The sequence below is a fragment of the Tupaia chinensis genome, unplaced genomic scaffold, assembly GCF_000334495.1.
Source record: "Tupaia chinensis unplaced genomic scaffold, TupChi_1.0 Scaffold000001_1, whole genome shotgun sequence".
In the NCBI taxonomy this organism is placed as follows: domain Eukaryota; kingdom Metazoa; phylum Chordata; class Mammalia; order Scandentia; family Tupaiidae; genus Tupaia; species Tupaia belangeri.
Genome location: NW_006159427.1, coordinates 2,865,517 through 2,891,810, shown reverse-complemented (window position 1 = coordinate 2,891,810; position 26,294 = coordinate 2,865,517). Strand labels below are relative to the sequence as shown.

The following is a 26,294-nucleotide window of genomic DNA, read 5'->3' as shown; positions in this document are numbered from 1 at the left end:
TTATGCCAGGTACGTGCGTGACATGCCCCAAATCCTGAGAGAATGGAGGAGAAGGGATTGTAGCATGGTTATTGCCCTTGGGGGCAGGGGGGGTTGATTTCTCACTTTCTCTCTGTATCTCTCGGTCTCTCCAGCATGTGCTTGTTCCCTATAGCAAAAATGTCTCAAAAATAAATAAATAAATAAATAAAAAGTGAGAATAGCCTTTCAGGAACTAGGGAGGTTACTGAGAAACCCCAAAGGAACCCACAGACAGGTTCATTTCAACCACGGCAAAATTCATGGCCAGAGTAATGCTGGAAGGACATCAGCCCTTAACCATGGGCTGCAAGGGTCGTGATCGGCCTCCGTCACCTGAACGCAGAGCCCACGGCCTACCCACTCTCCTTAGGCACAGTGTGACCAAACAGCATCGACCACAAAGCCAGGTGAGGAAACTCAGGCAGACGTGCGTGGTTCTTCAGGCTGAGTACAGAGGGTGAGGAGACAGGGTGCATTCATATATGGTTTATAACAACATGCCAGGTGCTCTTCGAAGTGCTCAGTGCATAATATCAATAACGCGTTTAACCCACCCAATAATCCCACAGTTCAACTATACTGGTTTTATGCATAGGAAAACAGAAGCACTGGGAGGTTAAGTAACTTCCCCAAGGTCATGCACCCAACAAAAGGGGGAGCTGCAATGGGAACCCAGGCTGTTGGACCCCAGAGTGTGGGAGATGTCAGCTGTATGTAGTCTCCCTGTTCTCCTTTCTCACAATTCATCCCATAGACACGGTAAAATTGTTTCTCAACAAAAGGGAACTCAGAGCAAATGGACATCTAAATGAACAGGAAACTGAAAAGAAAGTTAAGTCCATTTCAAGAGAAAAAAATTAACTTGATCATTTTCAAACTTTGTTTTTTTGGTAGACCTCCCCCTCTCCCCCCCACATCTTCCTTTGACTCCAATAACTACAACAGAGACAGGTAGAGTGGCTTTTTTTTTGAGAGGTACAGGTGCTACCTCCTCTGCCTACGCGTGGCCCTCCATGTGATCCTAGGCAGCTTACAAGACTAAGGGGCTCCCCCCACCGAGAGTCACACTCTACATCAACCACTAATTAGAAAGCTAATTAGTGGGGGTACGGGCTGGCAGGTGGCATGGTTGTTAAGGGTGCTGGACTCTCACACGACAGACTTTGGTTCAAGTCCTGGACCTGGCAGTTTGCTTTCTCACTCCTCCCCACCCAACTCTCACTCTGTCCCTCTCTGATCAAATAAAAATAAATAAATAAAGTTAAATAAAGTAATTCTCTCTAAAATATTAACAATTCTCTCTCTGAAAAAAAAAAAAAGGAAAGAAAAAGAAAACTGGGGATACTGGAACCAATTCACCTGCCCTTATTGTCTGACCTGGTATCAAATGTTCAGAGTTCAAAATAACCAATTTGAACTGTTTGATACATTTTAATTAGGAGCTCTCTAGTCTGATCATTCAACTTCTTGAAATGGTTTTGTTGCTATTTTGTATCTCTATTCATTTGATAGAGTATCAGCCATCTCACTGGGCACAAGAGAATCTGAGATAGGATGAGAAGTGGGCCAGACAGTGGTAAGACATGGCAGGGTTCACAGCGAGAACCCTCCCTGGTATGGTAGCCCTGTGTGCCTGTGATCCGGAGCTAGCTGAGGCAGGGGGTGCCATGTGGCATCACGCCCCTGCTGGAGGCGCTTCTCTCTCATTTGTAGATTACATAGATACTTAAAACATTAATTAAAAAGGATGGAGGTGGATAAAATGAAGGCACCTCTGGAGGTAGAGAGTCTTGAAAAGTGTTTGTGCCTATAGGTTTTGAAGCAAGTGGCTCCATCTTTGGAAACAAGTGACTTAGAGAATGATTCTTTTATTTGTTTTCTTTACTTTTCCTCTTCTGCTTCCTCAAAAGGATAGGGTACTCCAGATATTTCTTCTTCCTCAGTTTGTTTTTTTTTCTAAGCATTATCTACGTGGTCCAAATGTTCTGTGTTAGGAATGGCCTCACCTCCTGGGCCATTTGGGTGTGCTCTGAGTAGTACTCAGAGATCAGATCACCTAAGCTAGGAATTTCTCAAGTATTTCTTCCAAGAACACCTGGACAGAACGTCAGAATTCCTTCAGCGTTTGTTCACCCGCACGCCCTCCCTCACCAGCTGTCTTCTGGCCGGTGCAGCGTCTGTGTCTCGTCCTTCAACCAGCCCTCACCCCGCCATGCTGCTCTAATCATTATTAATCATTAATGATGTTTTAAGTGAATTATTACTAAGGAATCATGATTCATTAGTAAACACTGGATTACTTCATTAGACTTGTTAGATTAGTTAACGCTGGAACAAATCAAGTCAAATTAGGAGAATATAGAGACCATACAAAAGTAAAGGATATGGTAAAAAGTGATGTTTCAAACCAGCAGGGGAAAAAAAACGAACAATTCAATATATTATGCTGGAACCCTTGTCTATATACACTTGGAAAATATAACCCCAAAAGGATTAAAGACAAGTCTAATATTAAAAACATGTTTGTTAACTTGGACTAAGTAAGGCCTTCCTAAATAAGATTTGCTTGGCAGCACACTCGCTATGTGACAGCTTTCTGATGCTTCGTGTTTTGTTTTTAATCAATAGACCGGAGATGACAATAGCAGAATGGTTGTGAAATCTATTCCGATCTGGCAGAGTATAAATCTCATTGATGACATTAAACTTTGTGGTTTTAGTAGTTGTATCCAATTCTGCATGCCCAAGCCCCCTGGGAGTACTGAAATTTTATTTTTCCTGCAGTTATGAACAACATATTTGAGTCTAATATGCCGAAATTCCTCCTATGTTAACTCCTGTATCTCAGCACTTCTAGAAATGACAAGACAATTTTCTCCTTTGACATTTTTGACAAGTTGGAACATAGGGTTATAAATGCCTGAAGAAAAAGAGCGGACTCCTGGATATTTGACTCTTGACCTTTTGAGATCTGTTTCACAAGAAGGAAACCCTTGGCTTAATCTAACTTAGTGGGCCGCTTTCAGGGGGAGCTACACGGTGAGGCAGTAGGAGCCTCTGTCTTTGCCTTTATGTTTTGGTGAATGCTTTACCAGGTGGAAATCAAAGCCTTTCTTTTCCTTCCTTTCTTCCTTCCTTCCTTCCTTCCTTCCTTCCTTCCTTCCTTCCTTTAGTTTTTTTCTCTCTCTCTTTCTTCCTCTTTTTCTTTCTTTCTTAATTGCCTGAAGGTGCATGCAGTAGCCAGAGAGAGAGAGAGAGATGCAGAAAGACAAGGAGAGGGGGAAAGCACCCTCCAGTTTGGTGTGGTCAACCTGCCACTCTCTTCTCCATTGTCCACCCTGTCATGATTTGGGGCACGTATGCACACACGTCTAGCCACCAGGACTGGGACTCAGATTACAGTTGGCCATATGGGATTCGGCTCCATTATCAGCAGGCCATGGAGCTGGCCTGAAAGAAAAACATTTTAAGGCCCTTATCCTCCCTTTGACGTGGGAATGTAAAAAGACACAGGGTGCTTCACTGGCAGGACTGTTCTATTAGTGGCTTGCCCGTTTCTTCGGCTCAAGTGACCAATTCCACAACAAAGTAACTGTAGGGCTAGGACTAGTCTCAATTCAAAGACAGACTCCAGCCCAAGAAAATTCCTAAGGTAATCGCCTTGAGGAGCTGGAAAGTCCGAAGTTGACATCCCTCAGGCAGAGCTGGCTGGCCCTCACTGGGAAGGGCTGGCCCTGCCCCCAGGTAGGAAAGACGGTCTCCTTCCCAGGACGGGGGCAGAAAGTGCTGAGATGGCAGAAGCAGCGCTGCCCAGCGCCATGGCAGAAGACGTATTCTGGGTCAGCATGCCCCACAGAGGGTGCCTGCGCTGCCTTCTCCCAGAGGTCACCGTTCAGACGTAGGCCTTGCGACACCACAGCGAGCTTGCTTGGTCATGGAGCAGGCTGCTTGAGCGCTGCTTGGTGGAAGACACACTGCCAGCCATTCCTCTTTTCCCTCCAGGTTTTTCTACTGTGATGTTCATTATGTAACAATCCATTTGGGGTTTATTTGTTCGTTCTGTGAGGTTTCATTGGGACAGAATAATGGACCGCACTGAAATACTGTGAAAGCAAATGACTATATAGTCTAATAGATTTTAATAAAAACTCATCAAAATATGGTCCTGGGTCTCCTATTCCTGGACCTGCAGACCTTCCTTGAGGCTTTCTCGTTCATGTCAGAAGGGCTCAGTGCAGTACTTCTGAATCCATGGCCTGTCGGAATTGCCCTTGACCAGATGAGGGGCTGGGTCTCTAATGGTCGGGCGTAGAGGAGTCCTCCAGTCTCTCGGGCAACCAGAATCTGATTGTTGTCCCCTGCAAGCCTGTAACTACTGGTGACAGGGCTGACAAATGCTTGGCTCTCTCCCAGGGCCCTCTCTTCCTCCATCCCAGTGAAGCCCAGGACCAGGGTGGTCTTCTCCAATTCTGTGTCCGAGGATAGGTCCAGGCACCTTCCACAGCACGTGTTTCACAGTTAGGACTGCTCATCCTCTCCCCACCCGTCCACCCACTCTCCTACTCCGCCTTCCCGGCCAGCCGGAGAAGGCTTTGTCTCAAGCACAGGAGCAGGAGCGTGGCTCTGGGTAACAAGGGGCAACCAGAGGTCTGTACCAGGTATTTGTCCTATATTTTCAAGGCACAGTGTAGCCACTAACTGGGTAGTTGGGCCAATGTGTTGAACTGTTTCCCAGCGCAGTAATGTATCATTTTCCTTTTTTTTCCTCCTCTTTTTATAGAATGACCAGTCCATGGGCGAGATGCAGATAATTGGGGGCGATGATCTTTCGACACTGGCTGGAAAGGTTTGTTCATGTAATCCCACTCAGTTCCCATTGATATCTGGGGCATCAGGGACCTTCATTTCAGGTCAGCACTTGCAATACACTGCGGACGTTCTCCTGGGTTTGCTAATTCATGCAAAGGACGGTGTGAATCCTCTGAATGAGTTCTCCTTTCGAACACCCTCCCTTTAGAACTTTTCCGGACATGATGCAGACCAAATCTTTCTTCCCCAAGCTTCCTTCCAGTCTTATTTCAGACAACAAAATCCCCTTGGCCCTCCTAGTTCAGTTCCTTTTCCACTGATCCTTTCAGGCATTTTCTGAAAAGGAAACTTTTTTCCCTTATTTGCTTGCTTTTTAATTGCTCCTCTGTGCCTCGGCACCTAGGCACTTCAGGAACACCTTGAAACACATTCTGAAGAGGGAAGAAAAAAGAACTAGAGAGCACATTTTTCAATTCTTTGCCTTTTTTTTTTTTCCTATGAAAAAGAATATAACCAACTAGATTATGTGAAAAACACCTCCAATTGGAACTTAGCGTTCCAAGCCTACAATCCTTAGTAATGAGGTGAAAAGACTGTGTAGATTCTGACATAACGACATAAATTGGAAGGAAGCGTTGTTTCCGAAAGCAGATGATGGTTGTGGAATGTGACCTGAAATGCAAGTTTACTGTGAATGAAAGCAACGCAGTATTTGCTTTGGTTCCTCTGTCCTAACCTAGCTTGTATTCATTATCCCTGAACAGCTTCAGCTTTCTAAGTAAATGGCTCTAGTCGTATTACACAAGCTTAATCTCTCATATTTGTGGTTGTTCTTGTTATGCAATGCCCGGATGGGGAAAGGAATAGCAGCCACATTTAGTAAAAATACATCTAATAACACCAGGAACGCTGAGCTGCAGGGACGCTGGCTCCAGAGCAGCGGACCTCCCTCTGCTCTGTAGACAGCGGCTCTGTAGACAGGGTAGGATCCTTGCATGCAGGTGCTACTTCGTAGTAAGCAATGTTCCAGAGATGATGGAATTAATTTGAGGTTACTCCACCATTCAACCACAGTTTGATGTTACCACTTTACCATATAAAGTAACATCCTAAAAATTTTAAATACTAACAAGAAATGGAAAATCACTTGTTGACGATAACATGTATGATTAAGCCGCTTTACAGTGTATTCTGGCTGGAAAATTGCATTTTGTATGCGGTGGTGATGTCTAGTGAAAGTATGTAAAATAAATTAATTAATTTTAAAAATTAAATGAAAAAAAAATGTAACACTCAGATTCCAGAAATTCATACCTTTTAACAAAAGGAACGGCCTTTAGGCAGTAAGTCACCTCATCACTTCACTGTATGACAGTGCCTTCAGGTTTCTCACACAGGAGAAATAACTTTCCTATGCTTTAGCTATGGGGTTCCTCCTCAGGACAGGACCAAGATTTCCCAAATGAACGCCAAGAAAAAATTGACTCATAGAATCACGCTCCTTCTTTCCTTTGTAATCAAATCATCTTCTACTTCGATTTAAAGAGACAGTCCTCTTCCATGAGCCCTGGGTATTCCCTTACTTTAAGGGCCGGAGAGGAAGTGGAGGAAAGAGTAGCTTCTTCTAAGGGTGGAATTAGAAGAAGGGGTGCAGCTGTGCGCCTCAGGATAATGCTTTTAAACAGCCCCCTGAGAAAGCAGAGATTGTGGAAGTTCAGATAGGAGAGCCAGGAAACAGGCAGCAGGTCGTACAAGGGGAGTCTGCTTTGACCTTCCGCTACTGTGACAAATGGTTTCCTCCAGCTTCCCCATGCCGGTTCGTGGTACGCGTGCCCTCTGTGCACACAGATGCGTTTCCGTATACGTTTAAACCTGTGCCAGGTAGAACCCCCGGACTTAGATCGCACTGAGTAAATATTTCTAAGATGAACCAACACTGGTTAGCCAGGTTCTCTACTCTCACACCAACTTAAGTTTAAAGATTCTGCAGTTCGGGACCAGCAGATGGTGAAGCAGTTACATCGCAGGACTCTCACATAGTTGACCGCGGTCGAGTCCTGGACCCGGCGGCTTAAAACTCAGTGGGCACATGTGCACGCATGCCCAAAATCCTGAGAGGAGAACAGAGGAGAAGGGATTGCGGCATGGCCATCCCCTTGGGGGGGGGGGAGTGATTTCTCACTTCCTGTCTGTCTCTGTTTCTTCAGTGAGCGCGTATGCCCTATAGCAAAATAATCTATTTTTAAAAAAAAGAAAAAGAAAAAGAAAGGAAGGAAGGAAGAAAAAGATTCTGCAGTTCCAGGTGCCTCAGCTCACATTGAAAAGGAATACTAGGTGACCACAGAACATGCTCTCAAATATATCTCCAATCTATCCACTTACCTCCAGATACCCAGCTGTCCCCCAAGTCTTCGCCCTTGCTACTCAAAGTAAAGCCTAGGTCAGGGTTTAGCAAACATGTTCTATAAAGGGTTACAGGATAAATATTATAGACTTTGTGGACCATACAATTGCTGTTGCAATTACTCAACTTTGACATTATGGCATAGAAGGAGCTGTAGATCATATGGACACAAGTGAACATTGATATGTTCCAATAAAACTTTATTTACAAAAATGGACAGGAGGTCAAATTTGGCCCATGGTCCATGGCTTGCTGACCACCCGGCAGCTCACAGGACCTGTAGAACCCATCCCACCCCTGATCTCCTGGTCCCTGCGCACGTTAAGGTGGGAGAAGCACTGGTCTTCCGAGTTAGGGCCAGCACTGCCCCTTTTGTGGGCGGCTATGATAGTCTCACTAGTCTCCCTGAACTCCCACCTGCAGCTTTGTACCCTACAAACCATAGTCCACGAAGCAGCCAGAGGATCTTAGACTCTCAGATCACATCACTCTGCAGCTGAAAGCCTTTCAGGACCCATTTACTTAGACTTGTCAGATTCAGCGAAAACAGACCAGAACAGAACGAAAAAGGCGTTCAGTTAAATTTGAATTTCAAATAAACAGTGAGTACCTTTTTAGTCTAAGGATGCTGCACCCATATTGACTACGTCTCATGCAATATTTGGGATATACTAAAAAATTGTTATCTGAAATTCACGTTCATCTGGGCGCTCTGTATTTTTACCTGGCAACCCTGCTCTCTGGGACTGTGATCCAAATGCCTTTCCACAGCCAGTAAGACCTGCCCGATCTGCCCCTGCCTCCTCCGTCACCCCCGACTTCGTCATCACCCCGACACTTTCCTTGCAGCACTATAACCTCCCTGGCCTAGGTCGCTCCTGCCAAGACCTTGGACAAGCCATGACCTGTCTCTCTCCTGTCCTTCAGGTCTCAGCCTGAACATCCCCGCCATAAGGGAGGCTGTCCCTGACTGTCTGTAATGACTGCTCTAGCTCCTACCCATCCCTGTTTCCGCCGGGGCCCTTTTCACGATTCACTGTGTTTACCTTCGGCTTAGTTTCTCCTGCCTGTCTCCCCACTAGCAGGGCAGTTTGAGGTGGGCAAGAGCCACGCGCAGTGCCTGGTCCATCACGGCCAAATGCATCATTGTGACGGAGTGAGTTCTTGGGCTTCTGAGCTAGAAATTGGAAAGAAGCTTTCATTAGTTTTGGCAAAGAGGACATCGCAAAGAGAAAGGGTAAATCTAAGTCCACCTGGTCACATCAAGCAGCCAATTTCATTTTTTCTTTCTTTTTTTTTTTACATGTTTGCCAGAAGGCATGAGTGTACTCATCAAAGAGAGAGAGGGACAGAGGGAAAGCAAGAAAGGACCCCCCACCCCCACATGGAGCATGGTCACTCAGCAATCCCTTCTCCTCTATCTCTTCCCTTCTCTCAGGATTTTAGACACACACAAACACACACACACATAAACACACACACATACAAGCCCAACATGTTTCTCAAGCTGCCAGGTCTCGGACTCAACTGGGCAGTCGTCCACGTGGATCCAGCTGCCTTAACCAGCAGGCCATGGGCTGGCCTGCCAATTAAGGGTCTGTGGAGGAACAGGGGGAGGGAAGAAGGAGGACTTCAGGATCACCAGAGATTCAGGGGGGCCTGAGGAAGTGATCACTACACAGCTGAGGATGGAGGAGTAAAACAATTTTCACCCAATTTGGGAATTTCCTTTTCCATAAACAGATAAAAGCACTCATATGGCCTTCCCTGTTTACCCATTCTTCAGCCTTTTGAGAAAGGCTATCCATTAAGAGTTTGAGAGAACTTCAAAAATACATTTCAGAGACCTTCCAGAATCTTTGGGGATATACACTAGCTGGAAAGAATGTAAAAAGAAATGGCACCAAACGATTAGTGGGTATTTGTTTCTTTTTCTTTTTTTTTGAGAGGTTTTTGCTATACCGCATGTGCGCTCACCAGAGAGAGAGAGAGAGACAGAGAGACAGAAAGCAAGAAATCACCCCCCAGGGGGGATGGCCACGCCACAATCACTTCTCCTCCTTTCTCCTCTTGGGATCTTGGGCACGCACGCACATGCGCCCGGTGTGAGTTTAAGCCACCAGGTCCAGGATTTGAACCGCAGTTGACTATATGGGAGTCCAGCGACATAGCCATTACGCTAACTGCTGGTCCCTGGGTATTTGTTTCGATGGTTGTAGCAGAAAGTCTGAAACCACAATAAATGCCTACCTTGGCTGGAAGGATTGTTGCAGACCATCCTCTCATTTCTCCCTTCTCATAGAGTCAACACACAACTTGTCCGTCAGTCAACGATTTACTTTTGAGTTACGTTTAGCATTATGATGTTACTCTGCCAGGAACTTGTCCACACTTGCTCTTCTTCAATGCTCAGCACCCAGGGAAGAACTCCAGGGGACTTACCCTCTGGGACGCTTTTCTTGAGCTTGAAGAAACCCAAAGAAAGTAGGATTGCTTGACACTGAATCATTCTAGAGAGAGGGTAAGCTTTGATTTGGTACCCAAAAAATGTGGAAATAACACAGAAGAGAGAGGAAGCACAGTGTGGGGCGGAGGGTGACATGAGGAAGTAGGACAGCTAGACAGGAGTAGGCCAACATGACAAGGAAATCAGCCAAAAACAGAAATGAGAAACAAACTTGAAAACGGAATTTGGGTTTGGTTTGCAAAATACTTTGAATGCCTCGATAGAGTTCAACTCGCTAGAGGCGCAAAGAGGAACCTCAAAAGTGTTTGAGTGGAGGTGACACGAGAAAGCCAAGTCTTAGGAAAATGAACCTGACGAGACGGGGGAACTGCTGCAAGAAGGGACAGTGGTCAGGAGGCATGTGGGCGCAGCCAGTGGGAGCCCTCGAACTACAGGAGCAAAGAGAAGCAACAGCAGACACTGAAGGAACAGTGCGAGTTGTGTGAGGGAGGGAGGATAGAAAGGATTTTTTAAATTAAGTTTATGAAAGAACTTTCTAAAACACAGAGAAATAGCTCACCTATATAATTTTGCCGTGCTGTGTGAGAGGGGCATGACAGGCCCATAACTGTACTGTGTAACTGCCGGAGTCTTACAAAATCAAGGGAGTTCAAATATTTAGAAAACAGGGACCAGCAGTTAGCATAACGGCTATGTCGCTAGACTCCCATGTAGTCGACCGCGGTTCGAGTCCTGGACCCAGTGGCTTAAACTCACGCGGGGCGCGCATGCATGCGTGCTCAAGATCCCAAGAGGAGAACAGAGGAGAAGGGATTGTGGGGTGGCCATCTCCCCAGGGGGTGATTTCTCACTTTCTGTCTCTCTGTCTCTCTCTGTCTTTCTGGCGAGCACACGTGCCCTATAGCTAAAAACTTCTCCAAAAGTAAAAAAAAAAAAATTTAGAAAATGGAGACTCTACACAGCTCCTGTGCACCCCTTTTCTCCCCTTTTCTTTTTTTCTTTTTACTTCTATTAAAGCAGAGGGAAGGAAGCTCACAGGGAGTCTGGCTGAGTCGTGGATCTAAATAGGTCACTGCTGTTGAATAAAGGGAGCCCTCAGTGATGACGCTAAGCGTCCTCTTCGGCTTGCTGTTAGAAGCATTTTACTGGGTGCATTTAAGCTGTCTGCACAACGTGCTCTCTGGCTGATTTTTTGCAAAAGTTGATCTAATTCTGGCACATCATAAAATGTATGTATCCATGAAAACAGGAAGATTTTATTCTTGTTCAACAGAAATCTTTCAAAGGGTGGGATAAAACCAAACGCATGGAAACAGGCCCGGATTTGGCAATGTGAGAACACAGATGTGCAGGTTAAGTACAAGATTTCGGGAGACATGCCCCCGCCCCCAAAGAAGTGTCTAATCAAATGCCAGATTGGAGCATCAGAACCTGCCAAAAGTTCCCCCTTGGCTGCCTCCATGGTTTAAATCATGCCATTTTATTGCATCTGACTAGGCTGAGAACAATCATGGAAATGCCCACTGACTGATGATTCTGGCAATTTTGTGAATTATCACATACAGGGAAAGGCCGGACTACATTCCTTTCTCCGTAGGGTTTATATTCACACCTTTCCTCAGGCTTCCATCCACCATACAGCTCACAGTTACCACTGCCACCCTCAGACTGACGTGACCGCGGCTGCCGCACTCCAGGCAGCACGGTGTGCTAACCATTTTGCATTTTAGAAGACTTAAAGTAGGAATAACTTATTTAAGAAAATCATTTAGGTTTGTCTAATTCTTCCTTCCTCCTTTCCTTCCTGCTTTCTTTCTTTCTCCTTTCTTGCTTTCATTTTCGTTAGGAAACTCAACGTGATCCACTTTGATCAGAATCAAATGGCAAGCAAGAACATATGCTAAGGATCCCCCATAGAATTTTTGCCTGCAACTCCCAGGCTGCAGATTTTACTGGCTTTCTGGGAGGAAATGAGCTAGGTGTGATGAGATGACTAAGACAGTAACTGGCAAGCATCTCAGATTCAGCCATCGGAGTTATCAGATTGGAAGGGTTTAGGAGGCACAGTGTGTTCTCAAAGAATGTCCGGGATTGCCCACTCAAAAAATGGGACTTTTAGAAGACTGCTTAGTGTGAAAGTAAAAAGCAATAGACATTGATTATAGGTTGGTTAAGGAAGAATTGTAGATCACTAAGTGATCTCCAAAAAGGATGTGTGTCGCGAGTGTAATGAGCCAGAGAATGTGAAAGAAATGGAGTGAAAGTTGTTGATTCATTCACAGGCATATTTTTGAGCACTGACTACATGCCAGGCTTCATGTTATAAGATGATCATATAGAGATGAGTTAATATTGGTTCCCGTAGGGTTTTTTGGGTTTTGTTTTGTTTTTAAGGTTTTTGTCATAGGAGACAGACAGAGAGACAGTGAGAGGAAAACTGAGGCCTCGCCACAGTCCCTTCCCTTCCATTTTCCTCCTGAGATTTTGGGCACAGGCAAACACATTCCCAGCATGATTTTCAAGTTGCCAGGGCCTAGATTCCAATAGCAGTCGGCTGTGTGGAAGTTCAGCGCCTTCACCACCATGCCATCACTTTAGTTCTTTAAGCTAATCTTGGTACAGTAAAATGTAGAGATAATTCCCTTAGATACCAGTGCAATGCTTGCCAAAAATGGGGCAGTTTCTTCCTCTCTACTCTTGGGCTAAAGGCACTGCTTCGCCAGAGGTGAGCATGTCATACGATATGCGGGCCACAGACCATGGTATATATTACTAACGAGAGAAGTTGAAGACATAATGTGCTAGCCTGTAAAGGAAATAAATACGGATGTGCTGATGGCTCCATACAACTCACTAAAGGATTCTGGGTTTCTGCATGGTTTCCTTTCAGTAGCAGGTGGTTTTTCTATATCAGTGCTTCATTTATGAGCTCACTAAATAATTTTACTTTTGACTATTGTACCTAACTGAGAAAGTTCTTATGTTATTACAAATGTTATCAACCCATTTAGCCTCCATAATCTTCCGAAATCTTTGGGAAGGGAAGGGACAGGGAAGGAGGACCACTGTAGTATAAGACACAGCAAGAAGATAAGAAAAACAATTAGAAATTTCAAGAAAAGAATAAGCAAATTCTTTATATTTATCTTTTAATTTTTGCTATAGGGCACGTGAGCTCGCCAGACAGACAGAGAGAGAGACATAGAGACAGAAAGCGAGAAATCACCCCCCAGGGGGGATGGTCACGCTGCAATCCCTTCTCTTCCATTCTCCTCTCAGGATCTTGGGCACGCACGCACACGTGCCCGGCGTGAGTTTAAGCCACCGGGTCTGGGACTCTAACCATGGTCGGCTACATGGGAGTCCAGCAACACAGCCATTACACTGACTATTGGTCCCTATCTTTTAATTTTTTAGCATAATTATTTTATTGAACTTTATTTTATTTATGTATTTTAACTTGACCAGAGAAGGACAAGGTAAGGGGTGGGTGGGTGGGGGCGGGGGGGGGGGAGGGGGTGGGGGAGTAAGAAAGAAAGCCTGCAGGTCCAGGACTCGAAATGCAGTCAGCCATGGGCCACATGGGAGTCTAGTGCTCTTAACCACCATGCCACCTGCCAGCCCCAGAATAAGCAAGTTCTAAAAGGAAATATAACTGTAATAAGCTTGACTCTTCAGTGGGAAAATACGTAAGCAGTAAAAAAGATATGGTTGTAACAAAGTAAAAGCATTGAATGATGGAGAAAGGAAGTAAAGATCGTGTAAAAGAACTAAATCGTCATCCATGATAAAACAATATCTGAAATGGTGAAATTGAGAAGCAGAAGTACAGAAAAAGAGGTTGTTATAAATGAAAAGAGAATTAAAGGTCCAATACATGGCCTTAGATTGGACAACCAGCTACGAAGGCCATTTGAGGACAACTGGAGAAATTTGAATACGCAGTGAGAAGAAATTACTACTGTTTTTGTGAGATGTACTAATATTTTGTTAACACATAATTAAGAATGTCAAAATAGTTTTAATCTACTTTACAGCACAGAAACATTTATAAACACTTCAAACAAACATACATCAAAAATTTAGAAAATGTTTAGACTTTTCTGTTTTCAAGATTTCTTTACTCTTTCCATACTTTTGTATACCTTTTCTATACATCATGGAAAGTACAAACTTTCTTTAATAAGCCTGTATTTATATGTAATGGGATATATATACTTTTTATAATAAAAATATGCATATATACTTGAAAACACTTTTTAAAAACAAGTAACCTAAAGATCAATACATGATTTAACATATATGTTAAAAACAAAAATAGCTGCATGATACATATTATTAAATATATACATATATATACACACACACACACACACACACACACACACAACAGTAAACCAGAAAAACGATTAAGAGAATTAAAAATTAGAGTTTCTGTGGAACAAAATGGGGAATGAGGAGAAAAAGTAGAAGGCAGAGTGTTTTTCTTTTAAAAAGTCTTTTAGTCTACTTGATGTTAAACATGTGCATACATTACCTTGATTTTTAAATGTGTTTCAATGATTTTGACAATCTATCTCAATATCAGAACACATCCAAGTCCCACTCCCCACCCACCACTATATCTTAGAGTCGACGCTAATCTTTTCACAGATGATTCTTTTGTTTTGCAAGGTTCTGAACTGTCAAAAAAAAAAGATTTAATTACGTTCAATGCACTCCACTTAATTAGGCAAGAATGCAGACTAACACATTTTAGAAAGGTTTTTCTTTGTGAAGTTGAAACAAAAAGAGATTGTGAACCAGGAAATTAAATTAACCACAACATTCTCCAAGTGTTCTGGTTGGTTAATAGGCCAAGTTGGTAAGCTTCAATCAAACTATTAATAAAAATGCACATCTTAACTATGAAGCATTAATGGTTAAGATTGCAGCAAATTGTGCTCAAAATACCAAGGGAACTCCTCCATCAGTGGGATTCTTAGAGGAAACTTGCTATATAAGTAGACAGAAGAATTTTACATTTTCATAATAAAGGTAAGATTGATTGATTATTAAGGGGTTTAGTGAGTAAAAAAAAAAAAAAAAAAAAAAAACCATACCTGAAAGACACACACCTGGAAAGATATTTCTACCTAAGAATGTGTGTGACATATGGTACAAATTTAACCAGATGTCATTGGTTGGTTGAGTGGATGGGTAGTCAGTTAACATATTTATTAATTAAATTTCTTTTGCATTTGATGTAAGATATCTAATGTGTGAGATTTTATCTAATTCTTAAGATATTACATAAGTCATAGGGATAAATAAAAGGTCATCTAAAGAAAGAAAAATGTCATTACATTGAGGGAATCTTCTCATTTAGTTAATTTAAATGGCTTATTAACACCATCATTTTTTGGGGGGGGAGTAGATTTTTGCTATAGAGTATATGTACTCAACAGAGAGACAGAGAGATGGAGAGAGAAATCACTCCCTAAAAGGGATGGCCATGCTGCAATTCTTTCTCCTTCATTCTCCTCTCAGGATTTTGGGCACACACACCCACACATGCCTGGCATGAGTTTCCACCAGGACTTGAACTATGGTCAGTCATGTGGGAGTCCAGTGCCTTAACCACTACACCACCTGCAGGCCCTAAAACCATCATATTTTAATTTGGCAGGACAGCATTGACATATTACTAATCCAGTTAATTGGTTGATTTTCACTCAATAAATTTAATTGGTTATTTTTCCATCATTTAACAAATAATTCTTGAGCATTTACATGCAAGCATTACGCCAGAATCTAGAGCTATAGAAGTAACTAGCTAAGCATGATGGAGTTAGAGTCTAGTGGGCAAGACAGATATCAAACAAGAAATTAAAAGGAAACTTATCAGTCTTCTTAGGGGGAGAAATGGAGGGATACCTTGAGAGCAGGTACTAAAAGACTCAACTATTTCACTAAAAATGTACACCAGGCAACTCTCTAGCCCAACCCCTTCCTCAGGGTTGGCCACCCAAGAGTAAATACTGAATCTCTAGGGCTTACGGTGGGCTACACAGGAATAGGGGTGTTGCAGCTGAATATGAAATCCATCTGCAGAGACTGTTCCCATTAGTGATGCATTTGATGCTGGCCTGTTTTCCTGGTAAAGTCTTAGTAAGCATTACAGCCCAAGGGAGTGCTGGACAGAGGAGCTTGCAGAATTTTTGAGATAGATGACAGGTAACAGGTCTAAAACAAACCTGATCCTAATCTGAGTGTAGATACCAATATTGTGACACCCGGTAATTCCAGAGGGACTGTTAAATGGATCTGGAATACCTAGATGATCTCCAATCATCTCAATTATTAGATGGATGGGGAAGAACGAGCTAAGCAGAGTATGAAATTCTAACTGTAAGCAAATGTGTACTTACCTTGTGAGCTAGTTGGCATCATATTCTAAAGCATGGGTTTTGTTTATTTCAGAATGTTCTCATCGTTGAGGTAAGATGACTTCTTTTCTATATTTGGCAGGTGCAAAATTCTAATGGTGAGTTTTAAAATGTAGAACTTGCTATCAGATTGGCCAAGGATACATTGCGTTCCCACCGTGTGCAAAGCTCTCCAAATATTATTGAGTAGGGGACAATGAGAATCACTGTCCTCACAGAACTTAGAACAAAAGCTTTGCAACGATACGTGTGTGGTACTTTATATCCATTTTTATATCCAATTTCACATAGTCTAAATGGGTCCTTACAACTCCTTTATGAATAGATCATTTTTAGAGAGAGGAAATTGGTCCACAGAATCAAACTTATTTAGTAATAAAACCTAGGGTAGAGACCTCTTTGCCCTTCTTGCAATGTTTTTGCTAATAACCTCTAATGACTTCAGACGATTCTCAGATACCTTCAGCATCAAAAACATAAATATACCCAATTTTTTAAAATGGAATGTAAAGGAAAGCTGTATTTTAAAAGTGTATGTTTCTGTTTAAAAAGCATGAAGGAAGGAAGGGGAGAGAGCAAGCCCTGTGGCAGCCGTAGACCAGTACAGCAATAGGCCACGTTTTGTTCAGGAGCACGCCTTCTTATCAGCTGGCAAAAATTCAGAGGAGCTGTTTTCAGGCTTTTGTTACACAACCGCCTGTGTGTGCCATATGTACGTGCGGTTCTTCTGGCTCCACATAACCCATGAAGTGGACCCTCTAGCCAAACGAATTGCCTCACCCTGGCTAAATTCAGACCTGTTGTTTTGATAATCAGCTCCCGACAGCTGATTTCTGTCCCAAGGACAATAAATCGCTGCTGCCTATTCTCCTCTCATTGTGCAGCAACTCATCAGCAGAGATGAGCCTGAGCTCACTACAGCCACGGACCCTCAGAATTCACAGGCTGTCACCAGCTGCTGTCCAGACGCATCTCACTTCCCAGCCATAGAATCCCCTATTGAGCGGGGTGGACGAGGGGGAGGTGTTTATCCATTCAGTGTATTCAGATGTACATCCCATGTCCATGAAAATTCATGCGTCTTGTATTGTGTTACATAACCTCAGGGCCAAATTTAGTCCTTGAATGTGCATGCACGAGTCCAAATTTACTCAGTGAGCTGCCCCACATGCTCTCCGAAGGCCAAATTTAGCTTTCCATGCAAGGATGCATGGAGGAAATATTCACAATATATTCCCTTAAACCCCAACTTCCAGAAAGAAGTGCCTGTCTAAAAACATAACTAAGTCTTCCTGTCATGTCGATGCTAGTCAGATGGCATTTCTAATTGCAATGCATTATTAATAAAGAATAGCTCTTGGATGAAAAATGTATTACACACCCAAATGCATTTTGTTGAATTTGTCTGTCCTCTTTGCAAAGGATGTCGTTGGAACTGGGAGGACCATGAAAGCACTGCTCAGCAGCATAGAGAAATACAAGCCCAACATGGTGAAAGTGGCCAGGTGAGTAGGACATTCACATCATGCTGATTTCTGTTTTTTCAAACAAACTCCAAAACGATGCTAACACAGGATGCTCTTTCTACAAGTATAATCTCTTCTAATCCAGTGGCCCTTACAGTTTGACCACACTAAAAGAAATAGCCCCTTTGACTCATAGTCTAAGACAGGAAAGGGAAGGCAGAGAACATGCTTTGGCCTGTTTCTGAGTCCCTCTTTGCTCTGCCTGCATTAACTGTTTCCAGAAGCTGAATGACCCTAGTGCAATTACCCTGCTCCCACCCAGAATCATCCACATAGGGCCACAGTAGCAAGAGCATGAATTAAAACAGGGCTATGGCCCAGTCTGGTGGTTCAGTTGATAGCAAACACAACTTCAGTGCTGGAGACCACATGCCTGGCTGTGGGTTGGAATCCCCAGGTTGACTTGAAAACACACTGAGTGTGTGCACATGTGCCCAAATCTCGATTAGCTAAAGGGGCCATGGAAACGAGATCATGCATGACAAGACCCTGTTGAAGTGCTTTTCCCTCTTGTCCTTTAGTGCATGCACATGTACTCTCTATCATGAATAAAATAATGAAATAAACTTTTTTTTAGATGCCTGAACATGCATGTGCTCACAAGAGAAACAGAGAAAAGCGAGAAAGCACCCCTTTGTAGGCCATGATCACAGAGCAATCCCTTCTCCTCCATCTTTCCATCCTGTCCATGCACTCATTGTATTTTCCAAGCCACTGGGCCATGACTCAAACCGTGTCAGCCATAGAGAATCTGGCTTCCTAAACCACTAGGACATGGGACCAACCCTAAATAAACTTTAAAAAAAATTTTTAAAATAATCGTTTAAGGGGTTGTCCCACAGACTCGAGGGGGGAAAATGAAGTATTTTAAATACATATTTTAAGGGTATTTAATTCTATTTGCAATTGATGAGATTGGGGTCACTAACACATTCTTTTTAAAATTGTAGTTTGTTGGTGAAGAGAACACCTAGAAGTGATGGCTTTAGACCTGACTGTAAGTGTTATTTTGTTTTTTGGTCATGGTATCTTGTCTTGTGCTTAACAGTCTTTGGTTTCCTACTAGATGGCATATTTTGTGTGAAGTGAAAGCCATGTAGAGCTGATAATATCCCAAATATTCCTCGAGGTCTCTCCTGCTTTGCTAGGGAAGATTGAGGAGTTTTGTTGTTTGTTTGCTTTTTGTTTTGTTTTGTTTTGTTTTTAATTAGCACTTTTTAAAATATTTGTCAGAGAGAGACAGAGAGGAAAACGAGAACCACCCCCCAGGGGCATTGGCACATCACAGTCTCTTCTCTCTCTCTCCATGCCACTAGAATCTTGGCATGCACCAGATGTGTTTTTTTCCAAGCTGCCAGAACTGGTTTCGAACCACACAGTTGGCCATGTGAGATCTGGCTCCCTCAACCACCAAGCCATGGGGCCATCCCTGAACATGAAAGTCTTACATTTTCTAACACATGTCTTTCAACTCTGTTTTATGGCTTAGATAGTTTTCTTTTTTAGGTTTTCCATTACATCTTAAATCCAAAGAATTCAGCTCACAAGTTTCAGAGGCTAGAGGAAGACTTGACCCCACTGGGCTGATTCCGATGCACAGGGTCCTGGCCAGGCTGCATTCCCACGAATCAGACCCAGAGAAGCTTGGTGAAACTTGAGAGAGATTCTCGCACCACCTTCAGGAAATGTTACCAGACAATGCACAACGGTGATCTTTAGTAAGCCTGAATTTTAGCACACAGAAGGGGAAACCCACCACCTCCAAACAAAAGTTCAGTAACAGAGAATTAGCAGAGCAGGTATCTCGAGATGCCATCTTCACACTTGACTTCAGACACGTGTTCTGGAGGATTTTCCTCAACTGTGAGCTTTCCTCCCTCCTCTCCAGGATAGGATTAGTTCTAATGCCAGAAAGGATAAACAAACGGTCTGATTATTTAATAGTCTAACACTACAGGCTTTTTTTTTTTTTTTTCACTTGCATAGGCACACTTCAGCTTGATTTTTATAACTTACATTTGCTCTAAAGCCCTTGGGATAATTTGGCCACAATTCTCATCAGCAAGCTGAACAAACATTAGTGAAAGAGAAGCACAGTATGGATGGGTAATGTGCCAATGACACTTAGCCAGTGGCTCTGCTCTAAAAACAAGTCTCATTCCTGCGCTGAACCAGCGACTCTAGACCGTGTCAGTTCTGGGCAGATAGACCCAATAGTGTGTTCCTGTTGGTACCAGCGTTGGGAACATAATCTGGATGTAGTTAAGGTTGCATGAGGTCACTGAACAGCAATTTTCTAAGGAAATAGTACAAGATACTTACTGCTTAGATAAGATATTAGCTGAAGTTGAAACACATTCACTTCAAACATAGTCAATTACAAACTTCTTATAACATTAAGAGATAATACCAATTAACACTGGTAAGTGGTCAGGCACTATTCTAGGATCTATCCAGAGAACCCATTTCATCCTTAGGACGGCTCTCTAAAGGCAGGCGCTCTTGTTCTATGTAATTTACAGATGAGGAAGTCAGTGAGATTGAACAGCTTGCCACGATCACTTGGCTGTCAGTTCAGGGCCAGTACTGAACCCAGACAATCTGGTTCCAGTCCTGCTTTAACTCCTGCACTGCCCCCCTGCAACCGCAAATGTAGGAGGGTAGGAGCCACACTTGTTTACCAGCTACTGATAGGTCATCCCAACTACTGACTGTGCCACTAATCCTTCATCCTTTTATTCAAGGTCTGGCCTTCCAAACCAGTCTTGAGCTCTCATTTTTCCAGTCTGGGCTGTGACATTTGTATGGATTGCATTGCTCATTGAAAAGTCACGATGACTGTGGGTTTTCTGGGATCTGCTCATCTTCTTTTGACTAGCTCAGAGTCTCTGTTTCTTACTTCTCACTGGCTATCGAAGGCTCTGGACCTTTTAGTCCTTTCTCAACTGTAGTAACTCCTTCTTATCTGGCCAGTGCAGCTTCTGCCATCTTTCCGTCTCTTGCTCCTCTCAGCAATTTGGAAGGATTAAACAGGCTTCATAACAAGCAACCTCATCATGCACTCCGCGAGAAAATTAAGTCCCTCATCTCTAGCGCTCTCTGTGAACAGGAAGGATTTTGTTTATCCATGTGAAAAATCTTTGATTTTAGGGATCGAAATGGTGGCAGTAGCCACCATGGAGATAATTTAGTCTGTGCTCTTAGCCCACTGGTTGTACCTAGGATGTTTTTAGAAAAGTAAGCAAGTACACGTCTCACCGGTAATACTATAATCAATGTTTAAGATTCTAAAACCTTGGGAAAAGTTTGAAAATCACCCGATCAGGGACATTTATTCTGTTTTAAGACCTCTCAGAGAGCTATTGTCTGTTCCTAGAGGATCCCCTCCAATAAAAATCATCTTCCTTTCAGTAACTTCTTTTGCTTAACCTAAGTACCTCATGTGCACAATCCATTTCCTCTGTGCTGCCCTCAATTGAGATAAAGAGCTAATTAATATCCTTGGGATTGTGGACTCCAAGATCAGCATTAAAATAACCCTGAGAAGTCTTGTCCTCTAACAATCCTGTGTCTTTTTATTTTGTCTCCCAGGTTTTGCTTTCCAGCCCTTTAACCAGCCGAGGACAGGAGCACGGTGGGAGAAGTGCTTCCTAGTTGCCACGGCCTGTGCACCATTCACGTATCGCGCTGTTGTCGTGCCTTGTGTCTGAATGCACTTCATGCTTTTCAGTGTTTCCTCTGGCATTCTGTCATCGCCTACTGCTTGCTTTGGAACAGCAGGGCCACGTGACCGACCCATCCACGCTTCTTGTTGTGCACTGAGCTTCCTCAGCCCTTTCTCAACTCCGTATATGAGGAGTTCAGTCATTCTTCATGTTCTGTTCGCCTGATAGCCTTGTTTCCCTGAGTAGTCACCCAGGCCCAGGTCCACCTTGATCTCACCTGTGTATTGCACACCATTTTTCTCAGTTATTCCTGCTTAAATAAAAGGTCCTCGCAGTGAGTATTAATAATACCATATGGTGGCTTTATACAACCTCTGTAAGTTAATTTGTTTTTTGTTTTTTGTTTTTTCTCTCTCTCTTCTAAGATGCTGGATTTGAGATTCCAAACTTATTTGTGGTGGGCTATGCCTTAGATTACAATGAATACTTCAGAGATCTGAATGTAAGTTTTGTACGCAAATCTTTAGCCCCCATTTCCTAAGAACTTAGGGACATACTGAGTTCATGAGGACTGCTACTTACTGGTAGCTTCTGTGTCAGGAATATGCTGGCATTTTGTATTCGTACTCCCAGTTAATTTCCACCACCACCCGCAAGGTAGGTGTTAAGATGACAGAAGCAGGCCCAAAGGTGGCGTGGAGGTGAAGGTGGCTGGATCCCACATGGCTGACTGCCTGGTTCCATACCTGGACCCAGCAGCTTGAAAAACACAGCAGGTGCATGTGCATGGCCAAAAATCCTGAGAAGAGAATAGAGAAAGGATTGCAGTATGACCATCCCCCCAGGGGGTGATTTTTCATTTTTTTCCCTCTCTTTCTATCTCTCTCCAGTGAGCACACACACTCCTAGAAAACAAATAAATAAATAAAAATTTTGAAAAGATAGAAACAAATGATGATCATCTCTATATTGTACTGAACAAATAGAAAGTGAAAAGCAGAACTATGGCTTGACACGGATTTTTCTCCATGTTATTGACCATGCCCTCCATCCATACTAATAGCCCATATACTGTGAACGGTTTTGTGGCAGTTCTTGAAATTTAGTAGGTTCCAGTTACAGTGGCATGCAGCCCATAACGCTTCCTCCCTTTAGGGGAAATGGTCTCAACCCACAGACAGGGACTCCCAGTTGGGACCCCTAGCTGTGTGACCTTGACCAACACTGAATGATCTGGAGGTAGACATCTTACCCAAGGTAGACCAATCAGTGTCCCACTCAGAAACTTAGAAACTTAAACTGCAAGTCAGAGACAAAGGCTTTTTGGACCTCTAAATCATTGCTGTAGCAATGCCCTAGAAAGCATCCCCAGCACGGTAGCCTGGAGTCTCTGGAGCTACCCCACTCCTACCTTCAAGCTGCTTCATTCCTCAGTTCTTCCTTGGATTCTGTGAGTTACTCCAGGATGCGTGCAATAAATCCCCCCTTTCCACTTATATTAGCCAGGCTTCATTTCTACTGCTTACAATCAAAATACTCCTCTAGTGCATTTCCTGCTAGCCTAAAAGGGTCCATGTTGTGTTTCCCACTGTTACTTCTCCATTCACCTGAGCACTTCACCTGTAGGAGAATCCTATTTCTAACAGAGCTAACCATCCTGTTCCCTCAGCAGTGTTAGGGACCTAGGGAGTCAGATGCAGAATAAGGATTAAAAGCAAAATGGGAGGAAACTTTTGTTAAGCATTTGAAGGGGTTTCTTTACATTTTACATAGACACACACACACAATTGATTTCTTTCTTTTTCTTTTTTTCCTTCTTTCCTTTCTTCTTTTTCTTTCCTTTCTTCCTTTCTCCCCTTCCCCCTTCCCAACTTCTCCCCTTTCCTTCCTTTCTTCTTTTCTCTCTCTCCTTCCTTCTCCTTCCTTCCCTCCTTCCTCCTTTCTTCCTTCCTCCTTCCTTTCTTCCTTTTTCTGCCTTACTGCCTTTCCTTGCCTTTCTTTGCCTTTCCTTTCTCTCTCTCTCTCTCTCTCTCTCTCTCTCTCTCTCTCTTTCTTTCTTTCTTTCTTTCTTTCTTCTGCAGGCAGGCACATGAGCTCACCAGAGACAGAAAGAGGAAAGGAGAGGGAGAAGCACCCTTCAATGGGGCATGGTCACACTGCAATCTCTTCTCCATTTCTCCATCCATGTTGGGATTTGGGGCACGCATCTCTAGTGTGTTTTTCAAGCCATAGGGGCCAGGACTTGAATCACAGTTGACCATGTAGGAGCCAGTTGCCTTAACCATTAGCCTATGGGGTCAGCCCAGACACATATCTATTTAAAAGAGCAACAGCAAATTACAGTTTGGCGTTCTGTTATTGTTGCTTCGCATTTTGCATGTCTTATATTTTGTTAAGAAATTGATACACTTAAACTCTTATTGTTTCAGCACATTTGCGTGATCAATGAACATGGTAAAGAAAAATACCGAGTCTAAAGAAGTCAATTCTTCCCAAGTTCCCAGCTAACATCACACTTAAAGGCTACCCTCAGGAAGCCAGCCGTAAAGTTTGTCTCCTTGGGCATCTTCACTCAGCAGGATGTAGAAGGAAAAAAGTCTTATTGAGAGCGCTTCCTTTTCTGAGGTTATACTACAGAGTACCACAGGTTCTTAAGGAAAGGAAAGCAAACCTTCTATTTGACTTATTCCAAAGTAAACACTCCACCTCGTGACCCAGGAGTTCTACCCACCTTTGCACTCCTGAGCTGCACTTCCTTTGGTGTTGATACAGTCGTGTTTGATTACCATTCCCAGGAATACTCCCACCTAGTTACTCAAATATTTTCCACTTCATTTTTTTTCCTGACTCTACTTTGGTAACTATCTGACAACATCAAGCACCTGGAAGCCTGTTTGCATAAGCCCTGGGTCCACACACTGGGAATATGAACTAAGTTCCCATACTAAAAGGAGGAGGGAAAGGACATTTGAATATACATTTCTGTTTGCAACCTTCTGACAGGCCATCATTATCTGCTTTGACAAAGTCTTTCTGAAGCGTGCTGGATAATGGATCTTAATGAGGTTATGAAATGAGCCCTGCGTGGCGCTCTTGATCTGAGCTTCTGGTATGTGAGGATGGTATGTCACATATGCCTGGGTGTACTCAACTGTGCTGAATACTCTGAATTTTAATTAGGAAGAGCACAATGGCAGCAAGGCCCTGGTTTCTGAGCGGCATCCTTTTATTGATGTGGGACACGAGCACATGGCAGAATGGAAGGGAGAGTGTTTTCTGGGCTCCAAACTAAACAAGTGTACGTTTTCCTCCTGATTTGCATCGGAGGACAAGATATCTTAGCTGTCCTGCACAGGAATACAGAGGCTGCATTACCGTTTTAAGTGTCCTTTAAAGACTTCATCGCACAATCAAGGCTCTGTAGGAAATAAGCATACTGAAGAAAGTTTTTCCTGAACATTTTTCTTATATTTCCACCATTGTAAGAGACATTTTCATTAAAAATAAACTGGAGTGCCAGTAGAGCGTTTTTTTTCTCTCCTCACTTCCTAAAAGAAGCAATTGCAAAACAAATAACTAAGCAGCCTTTGTTTGGTTCCGAACAGCATGTGGCGTATTGTGATTAAGGTCTGGCTTCCTCTAAACCAATAAAGAATAAGAAAACCTGTATATTTCATAACTGCTTACGGTCTTTCTTCCACCTTCCTATTTGTTATATACTTTCAGCCATTAAAATGTATAGGGACCAGCAGCTTGCGTATCCTACTGCACATACCTACCCTGGATTAAATCCACCAGGTGCACTAGTATAAGCAAATCATGAAGCCATTCTAGACCTACTACTTTTTTCCTCCCTCCTTTGGCTTGTTTGTAAGGTCAAGGAATTTTAGTTGTAAAAGATGATTTCCTTGCATATCTTTGTTAGAGACAAAAACAAACCACACCCAGACGTCCCAAGAGGAAAATCAGCAAAGGGAATCCCTTCCAGCTTTGTTCCTCCGTAGAGGAACAGGTACCCACGGAATAGATTTCATACCTATGTAACTGGCTGATTTCCTGAAATGTCGAAATTCATGTTCTGAACCGAATTCTCCACTATGCCACATTTAGCTCAAAAGGCCTAGAAAAATTCAGGCACATGTTTTAACTTTAAATATAAAGTGGTTCATAATGTATAGAGTATTAAAATGTTTTCTTTAAAATGTGGAATTTTAATAAGCATCGGTATCTTTTTAATGACTCTGTTTATTTAAATTAGAAAGGAAATTGATCTATTTTACAGGATGTTGAGGATTTGTAGAGTTAATGCTGAGAAGGAAAAATTCACTAAATACACAAGAAGTTTAATCATTCCTGCAATTTTTTCAGATTGGATAATATTTTGACAGTGATATCCAAGAATGTCATCCTGGGAAAAATAGAATTTTCTTTCTTCTTATAAAGCTCTCGTCTCTTTAGTACCACTGATTTTATTCACCCTAAACTAAAAATGTCCAAGTTTTATTACCTGGTTAACAACAAGTATATTTATTAAATTAATCTTCCAAAGATGATTAGTAAGGAGAGGAAAAAAAAGAAAAGTCAGGAGTGTGTGTATGTGTGTGTGTGTGCTTCAATGGAAAATTTAGATTCAGTTATAATCAACATAATTAGTAATATTTTGGGATTTTTCTAAACTGATTAGAACCCCGTGTTATCAATTGGTTCTTCTAAATGGACTGGAATCTACCCAAGTTCAACTATATATCCCAAGTGGAACTGCAGTTGGTCAACACCCCCTGTATCTTGTTTAATCTTTACATATAACAGGTCATACCATGTCTCAGGTCATCTGAGACTGAAAACAGCCTTAAAGAGCACATTCAGGCATTTGCTTAGAGTCCAATGGGATAAACTCGTGTTTTCCCAATAGAGACAAGAAGTAACCTATCCCACTTTCAAGACCTAGTATCATGGAAACGTTTCCTCCCCTTG

The 26,294-nt window shown here is 42.8% G+C and overlaps 1 protein-coding gene across 4 annotated transcripts in view; it reads left to right on the top strand.

Annotated features, from left to right (window-relative positions):
- PRTFDC1 (phosphoribosyl transferase domain containing 1) overlaps positions 1 to 24,996 on the top strand; it is a 115,384-nt gene extending 90,388 nt beyond the window's left edge. The window contains exons 4-10 of one of the 4 annotated variants that reach the window (XR_001370043.2): positions 4,802 to 4,867; positions 16,164 to 16,181; positions 17,552 to 17,634; positions 18,606 to 18,652; positions 21,247 to 21,289; positions 21,746 to 21,822; positions 23,750 to 24,996. Coding sequence is in view for 3 of the 4 variants with exons in the window: in XM_014586026.2 (XP_014441512.1) it covers positions 4,802 to 4,867; positions 16,164 to 16,181; positions 17,552 to 17,634; positions 18,606 to 18,652; positions 21,746 to 21,822; positions 23,750 to 23,797 (339 nt within the window). In the remaining variant the exon portion in view is untranslated. Of the gene's footprint in view, positions 1 to 4,801; positions 4,868 to 16,163; positions 16,182 to 17,551; positions 17,635 to 18,605; positions 18,653 to 21,246; positions 21,673 to 21,745; positions 21,823 to 23,749 lie in introns of those variants that run through there. The other 3 variants (XM_014586026.2, XM_006139721.3, XM_006139722.3) reach the window with 3 other exon arrangements.
- Positions 24,997 to 26,294: the final 1,298 nt, after the last annotated feature.